Source organism: Solanum tuberosum, unplaced genomic scaffold (genome assembly GCF_000226075.1).
Source record: "Solanum tuberosum cultivar DM 1-3 516 R44 unplaced genomic scaffold, SolTub_3.0 scf00119, whole genome shotgun sequence".
Taxonomy (NCBI): Eukaryota; Viridiplantae; Streptophyta; class Magnoliopsida; order Solanales; family Solanaceae; genus Solanum; species Solanum tuberosum.
In genome coordinates this window covers 465,047-486,251 of record NW_006239045.1, presented here as the reverse complement: position 1 = coordinate 486,251, position 21,205 = coordinate 465,047, and the positions used below count along the sequence as shown (strand labels likewise).

The 21,205-nt window shown below is 35.0% G+C and overlaps 2 protein-coding genes across 2 annotated transcripts; one reads left to right on the top strand and one right to left on the bottom strand.

The window, feature by feature from the left end:
• Positions 1 to 431: 431 nt before the first annotated feature.
• On the bottom strand, positions 432 to 8,677 carry LOC102600259 (UPF0160 protein-like). Its single transcript, XM_006350268.2, has 7 exons — positions 8,379 to 8,677; positions 8,127 to 8,273; positions 3,429 to 3,527; positions 2,952 to 3,143; positions 2,616 to 2,735; positions 1,368 to 1,439; positions 432 to 902 (listed from the first exon to the last, which is right to left on the bottom strand). The coding sequence occupies exons 1-7, from the start codon at positions 8,649 to 8,651 to the stop codon at positions 678 to 680; spliced, it is 1,128 nt and encodes a 375-aa protein (XP_006350330.1). The 5' UTR covers positions 8,652 to 8,677; the 3' UTR covers positions 432 to 677.
• A 10,241-nt stretch (positions 8,678 to 18,918) lies between these two features.
• On the top strand, positions 18,919 to 20,910 carry LOC102599926 (40S ribosomal protein S29). Its single transcript, XM_006350267.2, has 3 exons — positions 18,919 to 19,074; positions 20,044 to 20,143; positions 20,667 to 20,910. The coding sequence occupies exons 1-3, from the start codon at positions 19,013 to 19,015 to the stop codon at positions 20,673 to 20,675; spliced, it is 171 nt and encodes a 56-aa protein (XP_006350329.1). The 5' UTR covers positions 18,919 to 19,012; the 3' UTR covers positions 20,676 to 20,910.
• The last annotated feature ends 295 nt before the right edge of the window (positions 20,911 to 21,205 follow it).

The following is a 21,205-nucleotide window of genomic DNA, read 5'->3' as shown; positions in this document are numbered from 1 at the left end:
ACCCCCCCCCCCCGCATTGAGCTTAACCAACACACAGTAGGCATTCAAGAGTAAAAGTGTCTCACCTCAACCAAAATTCTATTTCCTACTTCTATTAAAATCCACATTTTTCAAACCAAGCAGAAAAGACAACATGAACCAAAATTGCTTAGATATGATGATAAATAAGAGAGTCCATTGTGGGTCTGTGACAATGTTACTAAGAGCCTAAACTCACCATGTTTGAAAACTCAGACTATACATCTCATGTACCAAATTGAGTTTGTAAGACCAATGGACCAGAAATATCGCTAGCCCTTCCGTAAAACATTTTCCTTGGAACGAAAATGATGCATAATTACAGAATTTCTGGAATCATCACTAGACCCAAACTGCACAACCGATTTTGTGACCAACTTGTAGACGCCAAAAATACCAAAAAAAAAGCTCCAGAACAACAATGAAATCTATTCTCTTTACTGCAACTGCAAACATAACAATAGGCTGTGAAAGCAAAAGATACCTTCAGAATATGTAAACTGTATGGATGGTCTTGTATAGGTTTTTTTGACAACCTTTAGTAAATTCAACACCAATGTGCAATTTAAATGACAACCTGAAGCCATGAACAGCGATAATGATAAATCACAAAGAGATGATTCAATTTCTGAAAACAGCTTATAAAATCATTTCTGTGCCTAGAGCTTCAAAGCAGCTTTTGCCATTGCGAGTGCTCCTTCATAAGTTTGATTTCCTCCAATAAACCCACTCATATGGACAAAAACACAACCAGGAATTCCTGTTTCCTTGGATAGTTCATCGTCTCTTAAACCTCGCCACTGAGATGGAAGTGCTTTCCTGCTCTCAAATCTGTCAGGAGCTACAGCCACCGCTTGCACTCGCCAACCTTTGCTCCTATCATCCTACGCATCATGAAGTCAATGTCACTTTATGTTTTCCTAGTAAAATATTGACAGACTGAATTCATTCAGGGAAACGGTGCATGTCTCGAGAAGCAGTGGGGTTATTATCTACTCTCTCCCAAGACAATAAACACTGGAAAGTGTAGCAACATTATTCCTGAGCATTTTTTGATTTATGACATTGAAATTTAACAATAAAGCAGATCTTGAGAGACTAAATTAATCCAAAAGCCCACTTATTCGGTCAAACCAACTGATACAACCAGAAAGTATTCACGGGTGATATAAGTTTCCAGAAGTGACCTAAAAGAGAGCCCACACACTATTACCAATCATGCTCCTTATTTTTCCACTCCTCGCATAAAAGAGACCCAAAAACGAAGAATTTAAACAAAAACATTAGACAAAAGACAAATGTGGCACATCAAATATAAAAAAAATTGAAACAGCAAAGGACTCAGGCACCTCATATAAAACATATTTGATGGGTGGATCCATCTTCATCTCTCCTTCCAGCTCAAACAAATGAAGCTTCCACTGTTAGACAGAAAAGCCAAGAATAAGTATTCTCCGCAAGGAATCACACTAGCAGTGAATAATATATTTCTTTTTCATTATGAATTGAAGAATTTCATCAATTAAATACACCATGTGAGTAGAAAGTTAGTGGCTGGCTAATCAACCCTATCATACATGGAACATCTTTTACACCTAAAAATACATGACACACGGGAACCTTTCTATATCACTTATGGGATCTCGTTACTCTGGAATAACTTCCCATTTCTTCATTCCAAACAGTTCAAATGTTTCTTTCTTCATCAATCTATGTGGCCTACAACTCATGATTGTCACCTCTACAGTCCTTGATATTGCCAGCAAGATCGGATGACAAACATGCAAGATTCTGCAACTGCATAGTGATTTTGCAGTGCAATAGGATATGATCACTTCAGTGTCTTCCCCACTCTCTACACAGAATATTAGCTCCCTACCATTCTCTTCCTTGGATTATTCGCAGTCAATATAGCATCCCTCATGGCACACCAAGTGCAGAAAGTTACTCTTTGGTGCTACGCTTCCACAACATCTAATTCCACACTTCCCATCCTATTCCCCTCTCTGGTTAACACCATGTAATATGATTTCACCAATAACAACTTCACCATCCCATCCACATTATCCTTACCCTCTCAGCTCTCTCATACTACCACTGAATACCATGACTTGGGTTCTTCACAAGATCTGTGATGTATTCCTGGTTTATATGTGAATATGATATACAAAATATACTAGGGGAAGGAAATACCTAGTAGAGGGTTCTTCCTAGCAATGAATTATAATATCTACAACTAAAAAATATGCAGGAGGATCTCTGTTATTTTCAGAAAGTACTTAATGTTAACAGATTCGAGTAAAAATAGAGTAACTCCACTTTTTCTGGCATACAAGTGACTATGAAAGGAAATTGAAAAATGGGTTTTTAAAAAAAAATATATATATATATATGTATTCCCATGTCTGGGGTGATGAACGGGTTTTTCTTAGTAGGAAAAAAAAAGAAAAAGAAAAAAAAGGCTAATATGTAGTTCCTAATCTTCACTTAAATTAAGCCACAAAAGTCAAAAACTTTTGGTTTATAAGCAAAACATTTGTAATCATGCACACACTGCCTGATGCAAAAAGGCTTCAGGCTAAGTATTCAATACTTACTGGACAAAATGTAGACCAAACTACAATCTCTCCACTAGGATCAATCTTGTGTCTTGCGGAAACGCACTCCAATACGATTGAACGAGCTGGTAACCATGATCTTGCATAATAGCGGACACTCTGTATAAACAAGCATGTTAACTCAGGTAAAAGAAAGTGAACCATATGCTTATTTTAAAACCTATGTCTTCCAGAATAAAATCAAGCTGAAAAATGTTTAGTGCAAATGACAGAAGACCGTCAGGTGCCAAAAAGAGCACAATCTGAGAACAAACCATATTACTAGCCAAAGACAACAGTAAGAGAAAACTTTTTAGCTCTTTGAGAAAGTCTTACATCCAAGAACTCACTGCCAGCTAAATCCATTGCACGTTGGAAAGCTTCATTCTCCCTTTCAGAAGACTGATCAGGTTCAGTCCAGTCCAAGTTAAATCTTCCAACTCGAGAGGACAAGTGGGTATTGTTTACATATCTTGGTGGCTGGTCTGTATCGTACTGATTGATTCCATTATCGATTGCATCAATTGCCTATACGCAGTAAGCAAGAATATTAGGCTTACTAATTTTGGAGACATGTTAGCTTTGATCCTTAAATTATATCACATGAAATCAGCTCCCAGATGCAAGAGTTTAATACGTAAAACTTGAAAAATATTTGTAATAGTATCAACTACTAAAGAAAAATAAGAATCCAATCACAACATAGATTCAGTTGAAACATCAGTTAGCTGAAAATGAAAAGAATCCAAGAAAAAACTATAATTTCTCTTTTTTTTGATGAAGTAACTATAATTTCTCAGACTCAATCCTCACCTCCATGAAGCTCTTGTAAACAGCTAAAAACAACTTATGCACGTCCGGGTGTTCTTCATCAACTTGGAGCTCCTTTGCAATGATCTCCTTTCCAAAATGCTAAGAAACATGAAAAGGTCAAGTAAGTAGAAATTAAACTGTATATATGAACTTAACAAATATAAACTAGATCTAAGTGATTTTCCAGCCAAATCGGACCAGCTTGGATATAACATATATCTAACCAACCATCAATCTGACATATTTTCTTAAAAACTCAAGGAAATGAGATAGATAATGCATCCGCAGAGTAAATCAAGTCGTGACTAGGATGCAACATCTGTTGAATTTAAGCTCACTACAGAATAATTGTTGTACATTCAAAGGATTTAAAATATATCTAGCCAATCACCAATCTGAAATTTTTTTGTTAAAAGCTCAAGGAAATGAAATAACTGAAGCATTTCCCTTTGGAATATACCAATTGGTATGAAGGGTGGCTAGTCACTTACATGATTTGCAATGAAGAGAACAAATCAACAATCCAAGATCTAAGGAGTTAAAATATAAATCCAGCCATTTTTTTATGTTGAACTGGCAACTTAATATCCAGCCATTTATCAATCTACAAAAACCTTTTAAGAGCTCAAGGAAAAGAAATTACGAAAGCATCTGCCATCTGAACATACACAGGACTTGGAGAAATCAGAATCTATAATTCAAATAAGTTAAAACGGATATAAAGTATATCCAGCCAATCATTAATCTGACAAAAACTAAATTTTAAGAGCTCGAGGAAAATAAAAAACTAAAGCATGTGTCATCTGAACATATGAATAGGTATGAAGGATGGTTAGTCACTTACAGGATTCGTAACAAACAAATCTAAATCTACTATCCAAGTAACATACTAAGAATACATCATAGCAAGCCCATCAGCTCAAGTACACTAAGGTAAACATTCCTAGCAAAAAGATTTACACTCTTTTGTCTCTCGGATAAATAACTAGACTGAAATGATGGCCAAGTACATTTTCTAGACTAATGATGTTCTTCACAAAATCACTAATCGTGGACAGAAATACTTCTTGGAGAAAGATACAGATTATCTGCTGCATAAGGGCCTAGTATTTTGAAGAACAGACTCTTACCTAAGCTTACTTGTTTTCTCTACTCCCATGAAACAGATGTGATGTACTTAGCAAAATCCTTCTGTTTTAGGATCAAAATGAGTAATCCAGCTACACTTTTTTTGTGGATGGATGAGTAATCCGCCTACATTTGTAGCTTTGATTCCAAAGAAGGTGGGGGCAAATGATCTAAGAGATTTTAGACCAATTAGTTTGATCACAGGAGTGTACATAATCATAGCCAAGGTTCTAGCAGAAAGATTGAAGAGGGTGATAAGCAAGCTTGTGAACGTTAAACGTCAGGTGGCCTTCATTAAAGGGAGACAGATAATGGATGCCACTTTAATTGCTAGTGAGTGTATTGACACTAGAATTAGAGGAGATGTACCGGGGGTTATGTGCAAGTTGGATATTGAGAAAGCCTATGACCATTTAAATTGGAAGTTCCTGATCAACACTCTTAGACAAATGGGGTTTGGAAATAGATGGCTCGGTTGGATAGACTTTTGTATTAAACCCACCAGGTTCTCCATCCTTGTTAATGGAGAACCCATAGGTTTTTTTCCAGCAGAAAGAGGACTTAGACAGGGGGATCCTCTATCTCCATTCCTTTTTAGTATAGCTATGGAGGGATTTGACAGTTTAATGAGAAAAGCATTGCAAAATAATTGGATCAAAGGCTTCAATATAAGAAACAGGGCAAACGAGAGTATGGAGTTGACACATTTATTGAATGTTGATGATACAATAGTGTTTTGTGAAGCAAACCAGGAACAGTTATGTTATTTAAGGGTGATTTTGGTAGTTTTTGAGGCTTGTTCTGGACTCAAGGTTAAGAAATCCTTCTTGTAAAAACAGTTCAATAGATTCAAACACTAGCAAACATCTTGAGGTGCAAGGTAGAGAATCTACCAACAGTCTATCTAGGCATGCCATTAGGGACAAACCATAAAGCCATTACTATTTGGGATGGAATTATTGAGAAGACTGAGAGGAAGTTGGCACTTTGGAAGTCTGAATACCTTTCATTGGGAGGTAGAGTCACATTAATAAACTCTGTGCTAGATTTCTTACCAACTTATGTGATGTCCCGTTTCCCTATACCTGGTGAGGTGGTCAAAATTCTAGATGCTTTGAGAAGGAATTTCTCTGGCAAGGAAATAAAAGTGAAAGCAGTTTCAATTTAGTAAAATTGGCAGAAGTTCAACAAGGGAGGAATTATGGGGGCCTGGGAGTAAGGAAGCTCATGTTACATAACAAAAGTCTGCTAAGCAAGTGGCTACGGAGGTACAACCAAGAGGAGCATGCACTATGGAAAGAGGTTATACAACACAAATTCAGCCAAGAAGGGGAATGATGTTCAGATGAAGTAACAACCACTTATGGAGTGGGAGTTTGGAGGACTATCAGAAGTTTTTGGCCGACTCTAGAAGTTAATACAAAAGTTAAAGTTGGGAGGGGGATAAAGTTTTATTCTAGAAAGAAGACTGGATTGGTCTAGGATCTCTTCAAAGTTTGTTTCCTGGACTGTTTTCTATCAGTATGCATCCGGATAGCAAAATCAATGAGATGTGGTCTCAACAAGGGTGGAATTTGGTATTTAGAAGGTTGTTAAATGACTGGGAGATATAGAAGGGGTAATTGAACTACTGAATATGATAGAAGGCTTTCCAGGCACTAATTTGGAAACAGACAGTCTATTATGGAGACAACACCCATATGGAAGATTCTCTGTCAACAGATTGTACAAGTGGGGTCTATCAGTAACTAGAGGAACGAAAACATGGCCATGGAGTGTTGTTTGGAAGAGTGTGGCTCCCACTAAAGTGAAGTGTTTTGTCTGGCTGGTAGCTAGGAGAGCTTGTTTGATGCATGAAGCATTACAGAAAAGGGGCATCAACATAGCCTCTAGATGCTTACTATGCAAAGAGGCACTGGAAACCAACAAACACTTATTTTTTGCATTGCAAAGTAACAACACATGTATGGGCTTTATTCTTCAATTTAGCTAGCCTAAACTGGTGTATGCCAGAACACACAACAGATTAGAAGTGGTAGAGGACAGTACCTGCTTGTATCTGGTGGAATATTTGGAAGGAAAGGAATTAGAGGATTTTTGAAGGAAAAGAATGCTCAATACAGAAGATTAAATGGAAAGTAATTACTTCCTTAGGCTTTTGGTGTAAAGAACAAAATATAGAAGAGGAAATCCAATTAGTTGATTCTGTAGGTTCTTTGTAAGTATTTCTGTTTCTTTTTTCTCTCTTCTCGTTAATACTTTTTGGAGGTGGCCAGCATAGCCCTTAATGCCGAGGAATACAAGTTACCCGTTTCAAAAAGAAAAAAAAGAGTTAGCAAAAGAACCAACAATTAAAACACTTAGCTCCTACTCAAAAAACAAGTTCCTTAAAAAGAAAGTGTATGTTGGTACTTGTTGCTAGTGGGAGGTGGCGGGTAACTCGTGGAATTAGTCAAGGTGTGTGAAAGTTGGCTCGGACACCACAGTCATAAAAAAAAAATGTACGCTTGAGGACGCAGAATATGTCATGTACTTTGTTTACAATTGTCTCCCTTAACTCCCACATATCTACCTTGCAAATCAGCAATATGCTTCATAATTGCAATCCATGCCAGAGTGAAGACCTTAGTCCATGAGTGTTGCATGGAAATGAAAACCAACCCTATAGTTAAGTATGGGAATTGAGGCAATTCTACTTACCAATATAATACTCCCTCTGCCCATTTAATGTGGCACCCTTTCCTTATTCGTCTGTCCCAAAAAGAATGTCACCATACTATAATTAGAAACAATTTAGCTTTAAAATACTCCTTTTACCCTTAATAAAATGATTTTCAACTACACAAATAGCTAAGGATTGTTTTAGACTACAAGTTTCAAAAGTTTTCAATTTTTTCTTAAATACCGTGTCAAGTCAAATGGTGTCACATAAAATGGGACAACGGGAGTAATTGATTCAGCGCAATGCATAGCAAGCTTGATGTTCAATTAATTTGTTACCCACCTCATTGTTTGATAAAGTGATGTGTCACCCAACTCTTTTACTGATAAGAGTATGTTGCTGCACCTCTAATACAGATGTAACACAACAAATATACTTTTTCCCTTCTCTCATTCTATTGGGTGTCAATGATGGGACTACATATCTCTCTCCCCTTGCATTGGTTCAATACAGGAAGAAAAAAACACAAAAGAGGACCTCGCCATCAGTCTATCAAACCTATTCTCAAGTCTACTTCCAATACCTGGCATATAGGACATGCCTTTGATCACACAACCATTAGATATCATATAAGTTCATTGTAAGAATGCCAAGAGAATTCTAAAAGAGTGTTAAAATCTATCAAATCTAGTTATCCACCAGGGAGTACTTCTCCATCCCAAAATACTGTGAAATTTCCAAAATTAGATTGTCCATACCAATTTTACTAATCCTTTTATAATCTAAAGGAAATATTGGATTAAATAGTATAAACCTTGATTGTTCTTAAAATGCGAAAAAAAAAGACCACGTAACAATATTCAAAATCTAGACAAACGATTCTGAAATTCCAAACAAAAAGATATTACCTTGTAAACAAGACCAGCACTGCTAAGCTTAGTAGTAAATCCATGCCCAAAGACTTCTTCAAATCCTTTTTGGTGATGATCATAACGGTCTCGACTAGGATCATAAACTCCACCAACATCAAGCACAGCATCAAGCGTTTCCAATACCTTTCATTCATTCAAGCATTTCATCAAACACCTCACCTACTTAAAAACCTTCCCAACCATACATCCTCATATGCCCCAATACCACAAAATGCAACTCAATCTTACCTGGGTATCACGAGTACGCACAATCTGAGCATTGTAGTACTTGTTTGTAAGACGAATCATGAAGCACCCAAGAGCTTCATCACAGTGGAAGCTACCATGGTGAGTACCTACTCGCTTTGGGGAAACATGGTTTGAAGGGGAAGATACAGGTGAGAAAGACGAAGAATTAGCAGTTGCCATTAGAGAGAATGCGAGAGGATTTTGGTGTTTAAGGAAGTTGAAGGTGAAGAGTTTAGGGTTTTGGAGTAGTGTTCTCGTGAGAACTGAAAACATTTCTTAAACCCTTTTGTTTAAAGAATCTATGCTAAGTAGTAAAGTACATTTCTTTTCTTTACAATAGTTGCATAAAAAATATTTTACTAATAATTTCTAATGGAAAAATACATTGTAAAAAAAAAAAAAAGCCAAGCAAAGTAAAATTGGTCCTCAAAATGAAAGCATGATAATGGATTTTTGTAAATAGAAATAAAATTGGCCAAAAAAGGCTGGCAAAAAAAAAATATGAAATTGATTTAAGAGGTTGAATTCCAAAAACGACAAAAATAATTAAGATCATCTGCAAATAAACAAAGCTAAATAGAAACTCAACAAATAAGAATTATTATAAAGTTAAATAATTAATTTAGGTGAAAATTATTTACATTATCTAGTTGTAATGATCTGTTTTGTCCTTATTAGAAAGTTTTGCAATATGACTTCGGAAAATTAAAATTTTCAATATAAGTTCATTCTCGATTCTATTAAATATCTAAAACTCAAGTGGACTGGTCTTGCCCTAACATGTATCTCAGTAATAGAGACTTTACAAATGAGTTAGTCAAGTCATATTAAAGTTGTTTTATAAATATTCTTGTAGGATTATCGTAGCAGGAACGAGAATGTGTACCTATTAACAACAGCGGAATGATAATAAAGTCTTGTGAAAAGGTTGTTGCAAGTCCAAGTTTGAGTCTCAAGGAATCAACGCTTTGTTTCCACAAACTAAATGTCACTTTTGTTTTGTTAATATCAGTGAAGAAGACATAAATTTATTTTTTGTTTCTCCCTTTGTTTCTCTGTTTTTCTGTTTTTGTGTTCCTCACTCTTATATCTTTTTCAGGGAAAAAAAACTTTGGGTCGATCCATGATGTGCCGCGAAATCTTGGCACATTTGATGCTTGAAAACTAAGGATTAATGCTAGAATTGAGTGTATTTTTGTATGCTTTGATGTGTTTGTTGATATGTAGACAGATTCTTGCTTGTGTGGAAAAAATGGAAAAAGAAGCAGAAGATGATGGTGATCAAGTGAAGACCACGAGCACCTAGACGGGTCATGGTCCTTGTCACGAACCGTGGTGCCGGTCGTGAAGCATTTCCAGTATGAAGGCTTGGAGGAGTTGAGATTAGGTTGGACCAAGTAAAGATCACGGCCAACCTCACGGACCGTGGTCCTCATAATGGTCTGTGGTGCCAGCCGTGAAGGTGAGCCAGTGAATGGGCAAGGAAAAGTTGAAAAATAAATTGACCAAGTGAAGACCACGGACAACTACACGGACCGTGGTCATTGTCACGAGTCGTGGTGGTGTCTGTGGTGATGATACAGTGTACAGGTATTGAAGAGCATGTTTTGGGTGAGTCCAAATGAAGACCACCAAGGGCTTCACAAACCGTGAAGCCCTTGACGGGTAGTGGAAGCAGTCGTGAAGGGTCCGTCAGTTCAGTCCTACTTTGAGTATGACTCTTTTTAAAACATTTTATTTGAATTAAGTAGGTCGCTTTTTAGTTTTTATCTCGTCCAACCTTGAACTACGAACGAGTTTCCATTATTCTGAGTTTTGGTTTTCGATTTTAACATTGAATCAAGTTTGAAGTTTGGATTTTCGGTTCTAGAATTATCAAAGTATCTTGTTGATTTACTTATTCTTGTAAGTACTTTTTCAACATGTTTTCATTTTATATTTCTGAATGTTTGCGTGAAATTATAAGTGGCTAAATACCACAACTGGAATTGTGGGATCTATGACGTAAATCGAAGTGTAATTCCGTAAAACGAGTGATAGGCGATTTATATTTGCAAATTATAATCTAGCTTGTAGGAAGATTCCCCGCTCTGAAGTCAAGTCTTTTTTGGAGCTCATTCCAAAGAGGTTGGGATTAGACTTTCAATTGGATGTGTCCCGGTCAAATCGTTAACGACAGATCCCTGCACACGTACTACTTTCAATCAAACCAAGCTTATTAATCTGACCCAAATTGGTACACGCCAATTTCATTTCACCGGATTGAAAGAGCCATCAATCACTATGATCAATCAGGGGGCTAATCTGTTCGGCCAAGCGATCTTTTTGTTCTTTAATCTTGGCCAATTCAAGTTGATCCAAGGCTCTTTCGTATCTCGGACCGATCCCCTGGCTCTCTTCAGCCGCGGGAAGGCTTGGTTCTGTCGAAGAGCTAACACCCCCTTTCATTATTCATGTATTCTATTCTGATGAGTGCACGCATTGGAGTGAGCCTGCATCTATTATTTGTTCGAGAGAAAAATAATAGTTAGGAAAAAGCTAAATTAACTGGAAGAAATAGAGTCAAAGTTCGAGTTCGAGAGAAAAGAACTTTAACACCATTGTAAACGAGGGTAAAACTAGTAGCACTCTGGGACCGAGAGGACTTGAGTGAACATTATCTGACTAGACTGAGAAGTATCAGATATATCTAACTCGTTTGTATTTTGTAGAGATAAATTGCCTGAAACTCAACTACGGAAAAACATTAGGTGAATGTTATGGGGAACACAATCCTAGTTTCTTTTAATCATCGAAATAACTTGAGAACTAAAAACTTTATTATTTGTTAATTTGGATTTTGATTACAAATTTTAGTTACTAGAACATCACAACTAAACCCATTTTACTTTCTGTAACTGTTTCTTTAGGAAATAATAACGACATTTGAGTAAACGCGACAGTGAAATCATTTTTGTAAAGAAATTCTCTGTGGGATCAACCTTAACTCACGTTGAGTTCTATAAATTGACTTCGACCGTTTATCTCTTAATTGAGGTGCAAGTTTGGACGTATCAATCCACATGGGTGACCCACAACCCAAAACTTACATCTCTCACTTCGCACATGGTGGACAAGACCTAAATCAATATGATATCAACTAAACACATAATTCATACGACAAATAGTTCGTGTGACCTGTGAGTACTAAGGCTTACCTTCAAGGTTTTTACAAGCCCTACATAGGAATTCAATCACATGTGGAAAGAATTCACTATTAATATAAGGACTCTATTACTCACAATACCCTAGACTTCATTCACTACTTTAGTAGTTACTTCTTCGATCCCTCATCTTCTTAAAGAAGTTAACTCGAGTTCATGTGTAACTTTATACAAGCAATTACACTCAATACCAATATGGTTAGTGCAATAGCTGGCTTGTGTATATAAATTTATTATTCAATTAATTGTCTTTCCATTCTACTCGAATCTATTTGTTCCTATTCAACGACTTTCCTAGACATGCACTGCACTACTGAATCATTTATGGCTATTAGTAACATGCTAAAGTGGCAACATTGATTGAAACTTTAAGAAACAACAAAGGTCAAAGGGTATTTCATTGAAAAGTCATTTTAACTTTTCGAGGTCTCACACAATGAAGAAGCAGGGAAACATTCTTTCATTGACCTATTGATCGCTTGACACACGTAGTATGAAATACATGTTACGGTGTTTTCACCTTATATTGTTGTATGTGTTTCATTCTTTCAATTATACAACATTGTACAGACCTTGGTCTAAACACTTTCAGATGTTTAAACCTAGTGTCTCTCTTCAATGATCCTTAAACTCATTTTCTTAGAGAAACACTTGTCTAGCTCATAAAACAAATCATAATATAGTGTTGAAACTTATATCTTCATGTTCCTCGACGTAAGAGGCGATTGCTCGTGTGAGAGAGCTAATCTCGCGACTTGTTCGACATACTTTATTTCTTACAAAATATCACATGCATACTGCATTTGAACATAAATTCAATTGAATCATATAGAAGAGAATATTATAACAATCAAGTTATTTTACAATATTGAAATATCATCAAACCTTATGCAAACCTGGAGCCCTAACATGTTTTTTCAAATAAGTCTCTAGAGATGGCCTTCATAAAAGATTAGCTATCATTTCACATGTAAGAATGTATTGCAATTCTCCACTTACCATTATGTCTCTCACAAAGTTATACTTGATGTCAATATGTTTGGTCTTGCTATGATACTTAGGATCCTTCGTGTATGCGATAGCTGCTTGACTATCAAAATATAGTATCATGGGATCCTTATAATTATTTACAATACTCAAATGTTCAAAGAACCTTTATAACCAAACAACTTCTTGTACTGCAGACGCATAAGCCACAAATTCAGATTCCATGGTTGAAAGAGTTGTGCAAGTTTGATTCTTACCTTTCCATAAAATAGCACCACCATTTAGTAAGAAAGCATAACGAGATGTTGATTTTCTATCATTTCGGTCACCAGCCCAATCAACATATGTATAACATCTTATGAATAAGTCAAATCCACTATAACACAATGTATGATCTGTAGTTCCCTTCAGGTATCTAAATATTCTCTTTACTGCTTTCCAATGATCTCTTCCAGGATTGGATTGATACCAGCTAACTAGACTCATGACATAACAAATGTCTAGGCGAGTACACATCAAAGCATACATCAAACTCCCGACGACTTTAGAATAAGGAACTCGAGACATGCTTCCTTTTATTTTTCAGTCTTTGGACACATTTTAAGGCTTAAAGTTTCACCCCTTGCTACAGGAGTATCCATGGATTTGCAACTATTCATACGACAATATTTTCTTAATATAAGTTTCTTGAGATAAACTCAAAAATATCTTGGAATGATCTCTTTGGATCTTAACACCCAATATATAGTCTGTTTCACCCATATCTTTCATATAAAGTTATTTTGAAAGCCATGACTTGACAGCTTTCACATACTCCAAATTATTTCCAGCTAGTAAAATATCATCTACGTAAAGAGAAAGAATTACAAAATTTCCATTGGACTTTTTCACGTAGATGCAATGGTCTTCATCGATCATGGTGAAATCAAATGACATCACCTCCTTATGAAATCTCATGTACCACTGCCTTGAAGATTGCTTTAGGCCATAAATTGATCTTTTCAATTTACAAATTTTCTTTTCTTGGCCTTTAACAACGAAACATACTGGTTGTTCCATTTAGATTTCCTCATTTAATTCTCCATTGAGAAAAATGATCTTTACATCAAGTTGGTGTAATTCTAGATCTAAACGTGCAACAATAGCTAAAAGTAATCATATGAAGGTAAACTTTACAACTGTTGAAAAAGTTTCCTCATAGTCTATTCCAACTTCTTGAGTAAATATTTTTGCCACCAATCGCGTTTTGTGTCTTTCTATTGACCCATCTGATTTGTTTAACTTTGAGAATCCATTTATTCCCAATAGTTTTACGTTCCTTAGGAAGGTCAACTAGATCCCAAACTTTGTTGGTTTTCATGGACTCTAATTCTTCTTTCATTGCTTTTAACCATTCTTCTCTTTTAGGGCTTGATAATGCCTCAGTTACAGAATTAGGTTAATCCAATTTTGTAGGAGATACCAAGAAAAAATAATCCTCAATATCATAAGATCATTTAGGTACACCTTTTCTTGTACTCTTACGTATTTGAAGCTTAGATTTCTCTATAGGATTTTGAAATTCATAACTCCCACTTGGATCAGGAATTATTTCTTGATCCATTGAGTTATCAAGTATATCTGATGTCACTACCTAATTTTCTGAATTCAACATTTCGTAGAGAAGCTCACTTTCATACATTTCACCTTTTTGGGAAAATCATTTTCCAAAAACCTGATATCTCGTGATCTAATTTCAGTAATACTTTTATCCTCCAATTCATCAATGAATACATACCCTTTGGAGCGTTCAGAGTACCTTATAAAGATACATTTCTTTCCTTTGGACGCAGTTCACCAAACTCATCAAAACGATCTTTAATATATGTTGTACAACCCCACAGTCGTAGATCATTCATGTTTGTTTTATGACCAGTCCAAAATTCATAAGGAGTGAAAGACACTGATTTAGAAGGCACTTTGTTCAATATGTGGGCCGCAGTCAATAATGCATCTCCCCAGAAAGAGATAGACAAATTTGTATGTGCCATCATTGACCTAGTCATGTCTAATAATGTTCTATTCCTTCTTTCAGCTACACCATTTTGTTGGGGTGTATAAGGAGTATTTAACTGTTTGATAATACCCTTTCCAGTACATACTTCTTTAAATTTTTTTGAAAATATTCACGTCCTCATTCGATTCTTAAAGCCTTCATGCTTTTATCTAATTGATTTTCAACTTCATTCATATATCTTTTACAGCACTCAAGCGTTTTAGATTTATGAGAAATCAAATAGACATAACCAAAATGCGTGAAATCATCAATAAATGTAATGAAGTATGTAGCACCAGACCTTGCCTTCACATTCATTAGACCACCAATATCAGAATGGATTAATTGAAGTGGAAACTCGACTCTTTTAGCCTATCCAAATGGTTTACGCGTAATCTTTCCAGCAAGATAATTTTCACAAGTTGACATTTCAATTTTGGTGAAAGAACCTAAATGCCCTTCATTTGCCAACCTATTCATTCGATTTTGCCCACTTGATTTCCTAAGTATTGAACTTCTTCATTGTATAATGCCTCAAATTTGGTATCATTCAGGCGTTGCCTACTGCTGGTTCCAACCGCATTTATCGACTTGGTTCCACCACCCATGATATTTTTAGACAACAAATCGATTTGGGTCATCATTTTGGCCATGTTTTCATCTCTTTCATGGTCCTTCTCGACTTGTTGTTTATATAGACCAACGTGTAAAGTAGGCATTTGGTCTTCTCTAGTATGTCATGCTAGGTTGACCTTAGTCATATCATCTAGTAATAATGCAGCCACATCATACGATTGTTTCATTAATCCACCTTGGATTAACTGATCAGCCACACCTTTGTTGACCGAATCAAGGCTGCAATGGAAGTATTACAACAACAAATTGTACGAATCTCCATGCATTGGACATTGCAAGAGCAGTTTCTTGAACTTCAATCATGTTTCATGCAAAGGCTCACCTCAGACACACTTGAAATTTTAGTTTTGGAGACGAAATTTAACCATCTTCAAGGGTGGAAAGAATATTTCTAAGGATGCCTCAGTTAGCTCATCCCACAAAGTAATAGAATCATTTGGCAACTCCGCCAACCATCTTGTAGCCTCTCCGTTATAGAGAACGGAAATAACCTCAACCTTATAGATTCTTGGGAGATATTCTTGAACACAAAGGGTCCACATACCTCCTTGAAATTCCTAAGGTGCTCATGGGGATCCTCATGAGCTAGACCCCCAAAAATTCCTTTTATTTGGAGCAATTGTATCATAGTTCTGGTGATGTGAAATACCGTCCTCCCGGTTGTAGGAGGTGTTCGAATTGCTCCATTGGTTAGTATGACATTAATGGGCATGTCATTGAGATCACCCATATTATCATTTTGACCATAGTGATTGCCATTGTCACTCCATGGTCACTCATGTTGTTAACCTGCAAATCAGCCAACAACAACACCAAACAATAAATCTACTACAAGTAACCTAGATTAAAATCTAATTTCTCAACAACCACTCCCCGGTAGCGGCGCCAATTATGATAACACTCAAATCATCCTCAAAAACCAATTAAAAGAGTGAGCGATCATAGTCAGTAAAAAATCCAACGAAGAGTCGGGGTCGAATCCCACAAGGAATGGTATATCTTAGAGAATTTCTTATCAAGAAATTTGAACTTTAAATTAGCTCATTTGTAATAGTAAGAACAATTGGGTGGATGGTACACCCAACTTAATAAAAAGCTTTGGTTATCAATTATCACAATTAAACTAAAATTGAAATAAAATCAAGAGTTAACAAGCAATCTATGGGTGCGGGGTGATTGTGCTGCTCTATAGCGATGAACATTCATAAATAGGCTAAGTCATCTTCATTGATGCTAATCATATTTCGATCTCAGAGCATCTATGCATAGAATCTCCTTTTGGTCGCATCTAATGTCATTTCTAAACAACTCAATACCTTACTCTACTCTCTCTTTCAAGAATAGGGTAAATAGATCCGACCCATAACCTCTCTTTCAAGTAAGCCATATATATCAAACTTAAATTGCTAGTATTAAACTAATTATCCACTCCAATTAATCCCTTTTGAGCATCAACCTGAAATCGGAAGTTGAAATTAAGTTTGCAACCTTAACCCATAAGTTAACCCCATGGTAATTAGACCAAATTCATGCATGAACAACAATAAAACAGAGCATAGCACAATACCCACTACCAGTGGCGTAGCCAGAAATTTCACGAAGGGTGTCCAAGAATTGTACACGAGTACATTTTTTTTGGATGAATGAGTGCACTAGAAATTTTAAAAATTAAACTACGTAATATACATGATCTTTTTTTAAAAAAGTAAGTAATATACATGAAAAAAATTGAAAAAAGAGGAAAAAGATGAAAGAGTGCACTAGAAAATTTTAAAATTAAACTACGTAATATACATGAATTTTTTTGAAAAAAAGTACATAATATACATGAAAAAATTTGAAAAAAAGGAAAAAAGAGGCTTATAGCTGATGCTAGCGAGATTTGAACTCACAAACACTTAAAGGTTTGGCTCTTTCAAGGCACCTTAAACCACTAGGCTATAACACCTTGTTGTTTTAAGGGTGTCCAGAATACATTATTTAACCATTTTTTATATTATTTTACTTGTATGTACGATATAATTTTCCAACGAAGGGTGTCCAATTGGACACCCTAAAGAGTATGTAGCTACGCCCCTGCCCACTACATTAAATCAACACCAAATCCCATTTGAGCACCCCTAGATCTTGGAGTTTTAGCCACCCCATCACAAAAAGTAAAGAAATTATACCTTCCATGAAACCAGCCATGCATAACTTGAAATCAAGAAAGTAAGAGTAAACTCACTTTGGATTTAACTTCAATTTATCAAATTCAAGCTTCAAATTGTAAAACCCCAAAACTAGAAAATTGTTCTTCAAATGTAAAGTTTAATAACTATGAACTCTTCCTTATGTTCTATCACACTGTTCAACCTCTCTGTTCCACACTATTCAACTCTTATCCTTTGGGCTATTTATATTTTCTCAAAATTTGGCCAAAAATCCACTTTGTCCTTCTTTTTCTTTTTAAAATTTAATGTATCGCAAATGTGAACTGGTTCAAACGAAATCATATATCAAAAGAATTTCATAACTAGATTTTGAGATTATTTAGAGGAAATTTTGAGCTGGGAGAAAATGAATAAAAGTTAATGTTTATTTCATGTATAGTTAATGTATATTTCATGTATAGTTAAACTATATTTAGCTTTTTTGAGTGTATCATAATATATATTAATGTATTTGCAAAATGTATCAGTAAGCTATGTTCAACTTTTTTAGTGTATTATAATGTATAGTCAACTTATACTTTCTATGAAATTTGACTACTTTTTTTTTATGAATATAAGAACATAATTATATTTAGGGAAAAAGGTGTGATATACCCTTTAACTTTGCCATTTAAAATTGATATAAAGTGGCTCATATATACCCATATTGTTATAAAAATGACTCACATATACTCTTTTCTTCTAACGGAAGTGAAAAAAATTAATTTTAATTTAATCTTTTAATTCTATTTTTTGAAAAAAATATAATCCATATGAGGTATATTTGATCCTTCTCACATATATTTTTTTTTTGACTTTTTTGTTTCAACGACTAATTTAAATTTATTATTTTAAGGGTCAAATTTATTTATGTTTCACTAATTTTCTTGTAAAATTTATTATACCCTATTTTTATTTTTTTACAAATACAAAACTAAATTATAATATAGCCGCACAAAATTTAGTTTTAAATTTTTTCTTTACATTAAAGAATGAAATAAAAATAAAGGTATAAGAAACTCGAATAATGATAATCAAAGAAATCAAAAAATAATAATTTTTGTATGAAAAAGATTAAAATATACCTTGAAATTTGTTAGAAGGATCACATATATACCTCTACATGAATTTTTCTAAAATTTAAAGTAAAAAAAAATATATCTAAAACTAATTTTTTCAGGTCTGTTCGATAAAGGGTATATGTGAGCTCCTTTTGTAACGAAAAAGGTATATGTAAGCCATTTGTATAACGGTAAGAGTATATATAAGACAATTTCATAATGAGAGATACATCAGCTCTAAATAACAAAGTTGAAGGATATATTAGACCTTTTCCCCTCATATTTATCATAAACTAATTTCTTTATTGCACGAAGTATATATTTAAAACTTATCTTTTAAATTATAATCCTTTTTTTAAAGTGTTTCTGAACAACATTTCCATTACTGCCCCTACGGCCTAAGCTATATATATAAATCCTCTATTCGTAACTGGAAGCAAGTAAAGGAGAGGTATTGAGTAATTAGGGTTTTTGATATATCAGAAAGCGCAGCCTCTGCCTCTGCCTCTGCTTTGTGAAGATGGGTCACTCTAACATCTGGAATGCTCACCCCAAGAACTACGGCCCTGGTTCCCGCACCTGGTATCTTTCTTTTCTCTCTTGTTTGATTTAATTTCAAGTAGAGAAGATGAATGAGAGAGATCTAAACTACCTTTATTTCAATTATTTCAGTCAATTTCATCGCTACAATTGTATGCATGTATGTATCAACTCTTATGATTTATTGCGGCAAGCAATTTGCGATTTTTCAATCAGGAGCCTTGACTTTTTTGTAATGTGCTATGTTGTCAATATGAGCTATCACAATGAATGCCTTTAAAATTATTGAGGTCTTTAGGTTGTTTAGGTCAGATTAAATTGGTACTTGTGTATTAGTGTTATACTGACATGATGGTAGCGGTCGCCTTCCGATTTTCACTAATAGAGTTCAAAATATGAAAAAGTAAATTCGAATAATTTCTAAGCATGTATAAAATGTGTAATTGATGATATGCCTTCTCCTTTTTCTAGGGTTGGTACCTTCTGGAACATACATTTCTGATAAAATTATTCCTAGTGCATTGTGTTTATTTCCTTTCATTGATCTATATCTGTTTAATCTGTTCCCGTATTCGATCTTTTTATCCCTTCTGTAAATACTGTCCTGTGACCCGGACATTTGTAAGTGTGTGGCTGCTAGTAAGTGTTATATTTCTATTGCTTATTGTAATGAATCAGATGTGTTTTTGTGCAAGTTTTGGTTCTCGTTTTTTTTTCGTATCTTCCCTATGTGTGATTCTGATTTGCTTTGGCAAGATGAGCTTGTGTTGAACATTTGGTTTTGGTTTTCATGACATCGTTTATTTTGAGTAAACTATGACCATAGTGCTAGACAATGTACCTATGGATGTTTATTCATTCTTTCAGCTTCCTCTAGTTGGAATGATGTACCTCTAGATACTTATTCGTTCCTTTTGGCTTCCCCTAGTTGGATTTGCTCTCATGTTAAGAGTCTTGCCAAAAGAGATTGAATGTATGTCTAATTTCTCATGTGGAATTGGTGTTATGCAGCCGTGTGTGTGGAAATCCACATGCAATTATTAGGAAGTATGGACTCATGTGCTGCAGGCAGTGCTTCCGCAGCAATGCCAAGGAAATTGGTTTCATTAAGGTAAAATGCTGAATCTGCATAGTCATGAATATAAAGAAGCTGAATCCTTTTGCTTACACTCTGCTCCCTCCGTATTGGCTGGATTGTGAGTTGTATCAAGCTGAGCTCTGCTTGTCTATGGTCAGAGACAAGCTGAGCTCTGCTTGTTAACCTTATGTTTGCAACGAAATAGCAATAGGAACATGGAAATTCAGACATCTGCTTTGTAAATCACATCTACTGTCATCTAATATAATGAAGTACTTGAAGATTTTTCGGAGCTTATGGCTGTAGCCATTTCATTAATTATACGACCCCCTTATAATCTAAACTCTTGGTTCAAAGAACTCCCTCAAAAGTATGTTTCTTTAGCATTTCTGATTTGCCAAAAACCATTTAAATCTGTCAACGATTTCTCAAATCTTGATTACAAATGATTCATCGACTATTTAGTTCATTTTGACTTTTAGATTATCTTTCATTTGTTTCTGTCAATTTATTCACCCTTTAGGCAAGTGATTGATCTCTTTGATTTGTGTTGCAGTACCGCTGATCGGGGCCAGTTTCAGTAGAGGATCTCTTCATATGGTGCAAAGGGATTCTTTTGATTTATGATAGCGTATTTATAGTGGTTTGCTTTCAGACTTATATATCACTGTGTTTAGCTTTGTTTCAGTGTTCTATTTTCATTTACTTTTTTTCCTGCACAATTCTGTTGCTGGTGGGATTGAATTGATACCTTATAATTTCGTTTTATGTCAATGAAATAGTCAGAATTATATTGTCTACATTAGGGTGTGTATAAGGTCTGTTTTGTTTGGTTTGGTTTTTCATAAAGAAATATCTATAATCAATTATGTCGGCGGCTTATAAATTTAAAAATCAAATCAAACCAACATGAAGTTATTGTTTTCTTCGGTTTGTATGTTCATTTGGATTTTTTTTTAATAATTACATATTGAAAAAGGAGATCAAATAGATTTTCACTTGTGTTATAAGTTGGAACTTAAAAATGTAAAAATAAATAGGAATCATCAAAAAGACTAAAATTCAAATGAATGCTAGATTCTTTCATTTTCAACA

What these genes read in the sequence shown, in the direction of transcription:
- LOC102600259 (XM_006350268.2), bottom strand. Translation starts at nt 8,651, where the DNA reads ATGTTTTCAGTTCTCACGAGAACACTACTCCAAAACCCTAAACTCTTC. An exon ending in TGCGTACTCGTGATACCCAG is followed by an intron (nt 8,274 to 8,378) that starts GTAAGATTGAGT and finishes AATGAATGAAAG; the next exon opens with GTATTGGAAACGCTTGATGC. An exon ending in TCAAATATGTTTTATATGAG is followed by an intron (nt 903 to 1,367) that starts GTGCCTGAGTCC and finishes CATGATGCGTAG; the next exon opens with GATGATAGGAGCAAAGGTTG.
- LOC102599926 (XM_006350267.2), top strand. Translation starts at nt 19,013, where the DNA reads ATGGGTCACTCTAACATCTGGAATGCTCACCCCAAGAACTACGGCCCT. An exon ending in GGCCCTGGTTCCCGCACCTG is followed by an intron (nt 19,075 to 20,043) that starts GTATCTTTCTTT and finishes GGTGTTATGCAG; the next exon opens with CCGTGTGTGTGGAAATCCAC.